Raw genomic sequence first — 11119 nt, 5'->3', positions numbered from 1 at the left:
TGATCATTCCAATCTATATGCTACTCGATCTACCCTAAATTCCAAATGGAATTCACACAAAACCAACTCACAGTGTTCTAGGCGAGAAGTAGCTGGTTGATCGGAGAGGACTTGGTCAAAACCCGAGATGAACATCTTAACTGGACTGGACTGAACTGATCTCGACTTGGACAGAATCTCGGCTTAACCATGAAGAAACTGACAGGCCTCGACAAACTGATCTGGACTCGGACAGAACCTCCTTTAGCTCCTGGACAGTTCTCCGGACTTCCCGGCGGAGTATTGAGCAGAACTTCGACTGATCTGAAGCCGTAGATCTGAACTAACTCCGGACAGCACCTCCACTTAACCTTCACAGAACATGACTGGCATGGATGGATTGATATGGACAGAGCTTCCGCGTCACAATCGTAGAGAATCGCCGATTGGACGGAACTGGCCTTCTCGGTGAGAATCGACTACACTCTAAGTCGACACTTTGCTTCTCTCTCTCTTTCTTTATGGCCACGTTGACTTGATTCCCATCTGAGCTAATCTTCATTTGGTTGACCTTCCGTTGGACAGAACCTTCCCAAGGCGATGACTCAAAATCAGTAGAGAACTGATCTTGAAAACTCTCTAAAACTCTCGAAATAGCTCAGAACCTCTTACTTTCTTTTTCTACCTCTTTCTCTCTCTCTAACCCACTTTTTAACTGGAACTGAGTGGCCTGGACGAATTCAGTTTGACAGAACCGTCCCTAGGTGCTGACTCGAAATCAGTAGAGAACTGACCTCGAAAACTCTCTAAAATTCTCGAAATAGCTCGGAATCACTTCCTTTCTTTTTCTACTTCTCTCTCACGTTTTTAACTTGGTTTGGACAGGTCTGGATGTGAAGAAATGAGCTGGGGTATTTATAGGAGACACCAGCCAATCAGCTTCAGGTTGGTGGCAGCCCGTGTGTCGCTTCGCATGGCTCCGGACGCATGCGCGGCGGTACCTCGTGCTCCACATGTCAGGCTGCATGTCCAGGACACATGCAGGACGCCACCACTCCTCCCACATGTCAGGATGCATGCCTGGAGTGCATGCAAGAAGCCACACCAGTACACACATGTCGATCAGCATGCTTCGGTTGCATGCGCGGAGACACCTCGTGCTTGGTCGATCCACCTCGTGCTTCTACATGTCAGGCTGCATGTACAGCTTCCATGCATGGCGAAACCTCGAGCTTCTGGAGACACTCAGCTTGGTAGATGCTTGACACCACGTTCTGAACCCATGCAACGACCCACCTCGAGCTTCTCGGTCCATTCATCTGATTTCGGTCCTTCCGGTAAATTTCTGATCCGCGATTAACCCCAAATATTTTTCCACTCCCATTCTGATGCTCTAAATATTTTTAATAGACTCCAGATGAATTCTGATATCCTGTAAAAATATTTCCCGAGCCTCCGGCTTCCTCGAAGAATTCCATAATACCGAAATTAGGGTTTTCGCCCAATTTCAGGTTTTCCCGTCGTGCTTCGATCCCGTCGTGCTTGCTTCCCGTCCTGCTTAATTCCCGTCCTGCTTCCGACTTATAATGTCTTCAGAATAATATTTTACTGATACGAAGATATTCCGAGAAAACTTCGTGATGAAGAAACGTCGGTCTTCAAAAACATCGAGCTTCCGAAACGTCGTGCTTCCAAAATTGTTATGCTTCCAAAACATCCGTCTGATCAATCTAAGACATCTTCTAACTATGGTCGAGCAACTTATTCGACTCATAGTTCACCCACGATCACTTCTTCTCCCACCTCGTACTTTAAAGCTTCTCGATCGATCCTTATCACCCGCGATTCGACCACCACAAACATACTCGACCATTCTCTTTTTTTTTTTTTTTTTTTAACGGGTTTCTACAGTGATGATCCCCCAACAATGGAAATCAACAAAGATGAGAATCGTTCCACAGAGAGAGATGAGAGAGAAGTGTAACAAACTTTTACAAATTTAGAATGAATCTAAAAGCCAAAAGTAAAATAGTTTATATCTTTGTATTTCCCTTCTTTTTTGTGACGTGTCCCCGTGACGTGGCTTCTCACTCCTTTTACTATAACAGCGATTTCCAAGATCGATCGATCTGATCAAAAAATTCTCAAAATCAACATGCAAATAGAGGAATCAAACATGGATCCGAATCAGGGTGAGTATCCGACCAGAGAAATATGGAAGCAAGTGCAAAATTTTGAAGGTGGGAGCAGACAAAGATCGATGGACAGTGCATGAAGATGTTCAAAACCTTGCTGGAATGAAAGTAGCTCTCCCAAGGATATGGCAGCTTGTCAACAAAGTAGAAGGCAAAGTGAATGATGATGATACCGTTAATTTCTACTTTGCCAAGGAACAGCATCTACAGAGAGTCATGGAAAACGCTCCATACACTTACAGAGGATGATGGATTGTCGTTCTAGACAGATGGGGTAATCAAGACTCTCCTGACTTCTTAAAGCAATGTTCCTTTCTGGGTTAGAATCTACAAGCTGCCAAGCGCCTACATAAGAGCTGATATAGTGGAGGGTATAGCATCAAATCTGGGCCATGTGGATGAGGTATCCATTGTACAGCCAACAAATAACGTTTGATATAGATGACGTCATTACTCTTACAAGGGAGGTGGAAATCATGAAGAATCGACCACCGGTGGAGCTAGACTGTATAACGTATTAACGTGTGGAAGCTTGAAGCATGAGTTTGAAGTCTGTAACGAATCTTCTCAGTTGACTCAGCAAAAATGGGATCTCATGGATACTGGAACAAACCCCTATGCCAAGACCGCTCTGATGCAATAGCACAATATATATGGAAATAAAGAGAAATGAGCGAAGAGTAGAAGCAAATCTAAAAAGCCAATCAATAAGGAATGAGAGCAGGGGGATAGTGATCACAGAAAATCTGCAAGAGCAACCAAGTGAAGAATCTGAGAAGCACTTGGGCAAGCAAATAGCTATGGAACAGACTACTGAGCAGGGCATAAAGAGAAAGATGACTGAAGAGATGGAAGGTGAAACATCAAACGCTGCAAAAAGGATTGTGATAGAACAACCTCAACTTGAATCAGATCAAGGTTTGGTGGTTCTCCACAAACCACCACCGGCGCCATGAGGATCTTACATTGGAACTGTCAAGGTTTGGGGAGCCCCTTGATCAAGGACAAGAAGGAGGAGTTCGAAGGTCAGAAGCATCTTTCTCTCTTTTTAGAACTTTGATCTCAGTAACTGGGGTGGTTCAGGATCTAAAAACAATAGGGGGTTTATACACATGGAATGGGAATAGATCTAAATATAACATCAGAACAAGAATTGATAGAGCTATGGCTACTTGCGAATGGTTAGATCTATACCCAACTGCTCATGTTAAATTACTTCCCTGGATCGGTTCGGATCATAAGCCACTTCTCGTTGATACAGAAAGTATTAAATGCAATAGAAAGAAGCAATTTAGATATGATAATAGGTGGAGGTTTGAGCCAGGGGTAAAGAACATTGTTAAGGAAGTATGGCAAAATGATTGTCTGAACTTACCCCCCTCAGTTGTTTTATAAGGTGCTGGAAAAATGTAGAAATGCCCTGTCTAGATGGAGAAGTCAAAACCCAAGAAATACTGAGAGGAGAATCAATCAATTAAAACAAGAAATAGAACAAGCCTATCAAGCTTTAGATATTGATTATGCTCATATTAATATGCTAAAGGCAGAGTTAAGCTTGCAATATAGGCTGGAGGAAGAATATTGGAGGACGAAGAGCAGGGTACAATGGCTTCAAGCAGGAGACAGAAACACCAGATTCTTTCACTCAAAAACAAAGCAGAGGAGGAGCAATAATAGGATCATTCATATCTCGGATGAGGAAGGTAAATCTTATATGGAGGTTAAGGATACACATAATCAAATTATAAAGTATTTCCAGGAGCTATACAAGAGTGAAGGAGTTACCATTGATCAGAGACTGCTTGAAGGGATTCCCAGTACAATAACAGAGGAGATCAACGATCTTCTCACTCAGGAAGTTATGGAAAAGGAGATAGAAGATGCTGCCTTCGCTATAAATCCAGATAAATCCCCAGGACCAGATGGGATGAATGCAGGGTTCTTCAGACATCACTAGAGCATCATCAAGCAAGGTGTGGTTTCTCATGTTAAATACTTTTTTCAACATAATCAGTTAAGTTCGAAGATAAACCACACCCATATTTGTCTCATACCCAAGAATGATTCTCCTAACACTATAAAGGACTACAGGCCAATAAGCCTTTCGAATGTGGCGTACAAAATTATATCTGAGATATTGGCCGAGCGATTAAAACCATGGCTTAGTGGCGCCATCTCAGAGAATCAATCTGCGTTCATTCCAGGCAGATTAATTACTGATAATGTGCTCATTGCACATGAGCTGATGCATTCCTTGCATACAAAAAATTTGAAAACAAAGCATATGGCCCTAAAGGTAGATATCTCTAAAGCTTTTGATAAAGTTGAATGGGACTTTATTATTGCAGTGATGTGGAGGATGGGCTTTTGTGAAACATGGTGCAGCTGGATTTATACATGTATGTCAACAGTGACATACTCAGTCTTGGTGAATGGAGAACCCTCAAAGCCTGTCACGCCATCTCGAGGAATAAGACAAGGTGATCCGATTTCACCTTATCTATACATCATATGTACTGAGGGATTATCTGCTCTGATCAAAAATAACATCAGGCTGCATCAGCTTCATGGATACAAAGCATCAAGGGGTGGTCCAACTATCTCTCATTTACTCTTTGCTGATGACTCAATAGTGTTCTGCAGAGCTACGGAGGATGAATGCAGGGTATTAATGCAGACACTTAGAGAGTACCAGAGAGCATCAGGACAAGCCGTAAACTTTGCCAAGTCAGCCATCACATTCGCTAAAGGTATTCCTCAAATCACTCAAGAAAACCTGATGAGAATGACTGGAATTACTAAAATAGGAGGAAGTGTTTAGGGCTGCCTGAGAAAATAGGGCGTAGAAGAAAGGATGCTTTCGAGTACATTAAGCAAAGAGTGATGAATAAATTAGATAGTTGGTATAATAGATTCTTGAGCCCAGCAGGAAGAGAAGTCTTATTAAAAGCAGTAATCACGGCATTACCGACGTATGCTATGTCATGCTTTCTGCTTCCAAGAGGAATCCTTAACGAAATTACCTCTAGTATGCGAAATTTTTGGTGGTCAGGACAAAAAGAAAAACAAAAGATCTCTTGGATTAGCTGGAAAAAGATTACTGCTTGTAAACGGGAAGGAGGGCTAGGAATAAGAGATATGGAGATTTTTAACCTACCATTGTTAGCTAAGCAAGGCTGGAGAATCATTAAGAATCCATCCTCTCTACTGGCCAGAGTAATGAAAGCTAAATATTTCAGGCATGTAGATTTTTTGCAAGCTCCTACTTACAAAAGCACGAGCTATGGTTGGCGCAGCATACTACAAGCGAGAAGCTTACTACAAGAAGGAATCAAATGGATAGTGGGAGATGGAAGCAAAATTAGAGTATGGGAGGATAATTGGATTCACACTCAACCGGCCAAAGCAGCTTCTGGGCCAGGTAAAGAAGCATTCCCATATCTCAAGGCTAGAGATCTAATGATTGAAGGGACCAAAAGTTGGAATGAGCACCTTATTAACAGCGCAATAAGTCCAGAGGATGCTCAATATATCCTCAACATAAGACTTAGCTCTGCTATGAATCAGGATACTCCTATATGGAACTTTACAAAGACGGGAGAATACACGGTGAGATCAGGCTATCACCTATGCAATCAAATAAGGAATTGCCTCAACTTGGAGGATCAAGGAAATCAGAGTGTGACGGAGGCTGAAGCATTGCGCATAGCAGTAACCCAAATGCGAGCACTGGCTTTTGATAAGGTCCATTTCTTCAGTGACTGCAAGACCATAATGGATGAGTTGGCTCAGTATATCACAAGAGCAACTACCCGGAAAGTCCGTAACACGGAGAGCATCTCCATGATACAGGACATTGTAGAAGCTGCTAAGGATAATGGATTTACTTTCTCTTATATGACTAGAAGCAGCTTAAGTCTAGTAGATGAACTGGCAAAAAAGGCCAGATGTAATAATCAGAACTATGTAATAACTTGGTTTTAAGAATAAACTAGATTTTGACCCGCGCTTTCAAAGCGCGGGTTTATTTTTGTTTTTTTTTTCAATTGACAAATATTTAGTAAATGTCACATTTTCATATATTTGTGTTTTATTTTATAAAAGACTTAAAAATTTTATCTTTATTTATCGTATTTCATTTTAAATGACTATTTATGTTAAAAAAATTAAACTTTATTTTTTTAATGAATTAAGTTGGTATAACTCTGATAAATTAATTTTATTATGGGGTTAATATTTTAATTAAAAAATTATATACTTTTAATAAAGATTTATACTTTTCAATAAAAAAATTCAATTATTTTTATGAATGCTTAAATTATATTAAGAAAAGAAAAAAATAATAATTAAGAATAGTTGAAAAAAAAATATTTGAACTTGGACTCAATGGTCCAAAGAAAAAAAAAGTTGAGAATTGAATCTGATTTTTTAATAGGCCCAAATGGCCCAAGAGAGATTTGATTTGGGCTGGATCCAAAAATAATGATCCAATATAGATTTGTTATTAATATTATTTAATTGCCCTTAATGAAACATGCAATGTTGGCGAAGGAAACATGCCCCTAAGGTAATTATGACAATAGATATAAAGGGGTTGACAAAAAAAAAGTCGTACTCGTACACGGTACAACTACATCTAGAATATATGATGCAACTTGAGCACGTTACATTTTTAAACACAAATAATACTCAATAATATCTCGTATAAACGGACCATCTGATAGTTTTGTATAGGAAGAAAAAAGATACTATAACCGAGAGCATCTCCAACAATGACACCGAATTTAGTATTGAAATTACATCAAATTTGATGTTTTGGTATCATAATCGTTTTGTCCTCTCCAACACTGACATCAAATTTTACACCAAATGTAATATTATATATTATTTGATGTCTTCCATTCTTAAAGTTTTATATTTTTATTATTTATAATTGATAAATAATTATTTATATTTTATTATTTGTAAGTGATAAATGATAATAGTCATTTAGTGATTTATTTTGAAAATAAAAATAAAAATAATATCTTTTTTAATTATGTGAAAATAAACTAAAAATACAAATAACACAATATATTTATGCTTAATTACAAATTTAATAGCAATACAACTATATTATTAAATAAAACATAATAAAATATGTATTTTAAAGATTTGGTGTGATGAATAGTGTTACACCAAATTTGGTGGAATGGTATTAAATTTGGTATTTAATTGGAGATGAAATTACACCAAATTTGGTGTTTTGGTGTCTTGTTGGAGATGGCCTAAACATGGCAACTTCTAAATTTACTTTGACGATCAACATCTTATTCATCTGCACAATCAGCTCTGTAACGGCCCGATTCCTGGCCCAAAAATTTTCATAAAAGAATGGGTTTCTCTACGGCTCATTTGACAAAAATCTAGGGTTCCCTTCACCATTTCCTATAAAAAGAGTTGCAGCCCCTTCTTTTGTCTCATTCAGAAACTGAAGCGAAGCTCTGCAGAGAATTTCCGGAGACCGAAAACCCTAGCCGTCGAGCTCTCTCTCTCCCCTGTGCCGTCTCTCTCTTCTCTCTCCTCTCTCCCTCCTCCTCGCCGGTGCCGTGTGGTGGTGGTGGTGGTTGTTGCAGCCGATTGGTGGTGGTGGTCAGATCTTGCAGCTCTCTTGTTTCCTTGTTCCCGATCTGTTCAGATCTCCTCTCCCTTGTCTCTTGTTTCCAGATCCGGATCCAGATCTAGGCTAAGGTGGAGTGTCTTGAACCCATTCTTCTCTCATGTTCTGTATACTCCCTTATGTTGGAGTTATGATTGATTAGTCCTTGCTTGAGAGTTAGGTTGATAGATCATGTTTACCGCTCAGATGATAGATGAATGGATCATGATGCATAAGAACCCTCATACTGTTAAATGGGACCTAATGGACTATCTTGTGTTGCTGTGATGATGGATTCATAATTGATGCTTGGGTGATTGGCTTGTGTAGTCCCATATGATGATTGTGAATGAAAGCTAGGTTGCTAGAAATAAGTTAATGTGTAGGATGATAGATCTGACATTTGAATCTAGTATAACTACCTGATGTATGCGAATGAGATGTCTTTTGGCATCAGTTGTTGTGTATGAGAATTTGATGTGCATTGTGTGAGAAACCGATAACGGGTGGCGTCTAGTGAATGTGTATGCGTACGAGTCTAAATGTAAGAGAATGTGAAAGTGAATAAGGAAATGAGTAACGAGAAGGAGATTGAGAATAAGAATATGAATGTGTCAACGAACATGTTTGAAGTCCTGTTTGGACCACCGAGAACGGGTGGGCGTCTAGAGTCTAGGATATGTAAGCCGTGGGGTAGTAGTTCTACTCTAGGCACCTATAGGAGCTGTGGGGTAGTGTCTAACGAGGCACCTGCAGGACTATGGGGTAGTGGCCTTGTGAGAGCTACCCACGGGGAATGAGTGTAAGCTGTGGGGTTGTAGTTCTACGCTAGGCACCTATAGGAGCTGTGGGGTAGTGTCTAACGAGGCACCTGCAGGACTATGGGGTAGTGGCCTAGTGAGAGCTACCCACGGGGAATGATAAGACGAGCCAGCCGCGAGAGGCGGAATATAAAAACGTGCCTACCTCGAGATGCGGGATATAAGATGTGCCTACCGCGAGAGGCGAGATATAAAAAGCGTATTGGTGTTATAGGTGTCATAGGATCAAGTCGGTCGTGTATGTCGAGTCGGTCAGAGTCCATGGATTGATGTGTGTGACAATGAGTGAGATATTTGTAATGGGTGATCGCTAGGTTGTTAGAAACATAGAGAATTGTGAATGCTTGGTAATGATGATGTTAGGAAATGTTAGGTTGTATCAATTGATTGTAGTGGCTAGTCAGCCCTAATTCCCGCATAGGGTAGTATAGAGAGTCATGCGGGCAGGCTGGTCTAGAGTCACTTCACTGAGTAATTCGTTGCTCATTCCCTCCCTTTCCATTTTCCTGTGAGCATGATTGTAAGTAGAAGTATATAGATATGGGTGTGATGGTATTTCAAAGTAGGTTATGCGTCCGTCGACTCTTGGGACCAGCAACGGGACACGTATGGTTGTCTAAATGAGTAGACACGTGTCCATAACCCCCTTTTCGGTAACCCGGTCGGACGCCGGGAATCGGGGCGTTACAAGCTCGATTTCTTGCAAAACCGTTACGAACCAAGCCGCTTTGTTCGTGTTCGGAGATTCTCTTTTCGAAGCCGGAAACAACAACTACGTCGACTCTCTCCCTGGTTTTCGGTCAAACTGCTGGCCGAACGGTAAATCAACGTTTCAGTTTCCGACCGGACGGGTGTCCGATGGACGGATCATGATAGACTTTATCGGTACGTCGTCAGTTTCACGACATTTATATTCACTTAAATTGTTCAGACAAAAGAGTTGTAACCTGTTTGATTTGTACTTGTGTCTTAACTTCTGTTACCATAATAACGCATGCTACTTATTTATAACGTGGCAGCTGAACATGCTTGGTTACCACTGCTCCCACCAAATCTACAACCATGTTTACAGTAAAAGTCAGTTAACCTACGGTCTTAACTTCGCTACCACAGCCGTCGGAGTACTTGCCGGAACTTTACCCGGAGTGGTGATGAGAAGACTAAAATTAGGACCAGTTCAATGGTGTCATGGATCCTGGGACAAAAAAAATTAATTTTCCAAACTATTTTTTTTTTAAAAGATCAAATAGAGATATGTTTTTTTCAAAATATCGGAAGTGTTTTTAAAAATAAATCTATAGAAATAAAAAAATACTTTCATATAAAAATTTTTGGGACCCTTTTCTTATAAAAAAAAATACATGTATTTTTTTTTTTTAAATCGAACCCTTATCTATTAAGAAATACGAGGATAATGGATTGGACCCATGTTCTAAGCCGGGGCCCTGACTAAACTCGTTGAAAAAAAAAAAATCGTTGACTTTTTGACTTTTTATGGTTTCATTGCAAAGTCAAAATACTTGGGAACACAACAAAACAGATTCAAGAACGCAACGCAAATGTTGAGATCGAAACTAGGAGATGGAGAGACAAGACGAGTCATCTTAAAAGCTGTTTATCTTTTCCACATTGGAGCAAATGATTATCAATACATTTCTTCGCAAACACGTCACCTTTTAGTACCACGACCAAAGAGAGGTTCGTGGACTTCGTTATCGGTAACACAACGAACGTCATCGAGGTAAAATAACAGCTTTGACATCTTTAAGCAGAGTGAATATTATTCTTAAAAAAATGTGCAATCATTTGTAACATGACTTGTATAAACTAGGAGCAAGGAAGTTCGGATTCTTGAGCTTAGGTCCATACGGTTGTACACCAAGGGCGTCGATAACAGACAACAAAGATAGAATCATGTTTTGAGCCGGTCTTGGTTGCTCGGGTTGAAGACTGCCAGATCCAGCTGACCCATCAGTCTACCGACGGATTACCCGTCACTTTATCCACACTTGAAGTGGATAAGAATTACGAGGAGGTAAATTTTCTAAAATTTTAATTTTTTATTATTCATTTAATTTAACTTTAAATTTTTACTAGCAATATTTATTTTTGTTTTTAAGGTTGTCCCTAAAAAAAAGGGACGGACGTTGGGGATTGGTTCCGTCAACGATGTTCCGAGAGCGACATCGTTTTATGGTCAGCGACGGGATGATGAAGTCACTGAGCTGCGTAACGAGTTGGCCGCGACAAAATCTCGTATGGGTGGAGTCGAGGGCTTCTTGGACGTTATAGCGGCCACAAATCCAGAATGAGAGTCCATGTTGAGGAACATGCGACAACAACATCCCATTCGAGGTGAGTCATCCGACACACATAACGAAGCGGATGTTGCGAGGAGGAGTGATGAATTCTACCAAGCGATGAACGGCCCTTAGTTCTTTTTTTCCGGTTGTTGTATTATAAATTCAAAACTTATTTATATATAA

At 40.2% G+C, this 11119-nt stretch overlaps 1 protein-coding gene and 1 pseudogene across 10 annotated transcripts; both read left to right on the top strand.

Moving 5' to 3' along the window:
• Positions 1-2123: 2123 nt before the first annotated feature.
• LOC106329276 lies at positions 2124-6177 on the top strand. Of its 10 annotated transcripts, none has more exons than XR_001267772.1 (5): positions 2124-3199; positions 3718-4147; positions 4523-4654; positions 4728-4924; positions 5414-6177. XR_001267772.1 is itself a non-coding variant. In XM_013767908.1 (5 exons), exons 4-5 carry the CDS (start codon positions 4525-4527, stop codon positions 6156-6158), a joined length of 1332 nt encoding a protein of 443 aa, XP_013623362.1. In that variant the 5' UTR covers positions 2124-3199; positions 3718-3877; positions 3970-4147; positions 4523-4524; the 3' UTR covers positions 6159-6177. The 10 variants fall into 10 exon arrangements, 8 of the variants coding, with proteins under 8 accessions (XP_013623362.1, XP_013623365.1, XP_013623364.1 ...); XR_001267771.1 differs by having other exon boundaries at positions 4728-5390; positions 5471-6177; XM_013767908.1 differs by having other exon boundaries at positions 3718-3877; positions 3970-4147; positions 4523-4924; positions 5227-6177.
• Positions 6178-9253: 3076 nt separating this feature from the next.
• The window catches only part of LOC106330233, a 2574-nt pseudogene continuing 708 nt past the window's right edge, over positions 9254-11119 (top strand).

Source organism: Brassica oleracea, chromosome C3 (assembly GCF_000695525.1).
Source record: "Brassica oleracea var. oleracea cultivar TO1000 chromosome C3, BOL, whole genome shotgun sequence".
In the NCBI taxonomy this organism is placed as follows: Eukaryota; Viridiplantae; Streptophyta; class Magnoliopsida; order Brassicales; family Brassicaceae; genus Brassica; species Brassica oleracea.
The sequence above is the reverse complement of the archived record's forward strand: the minus strand, read 5'-3'. Positions and strand labels throughout refer to the sequence as shown.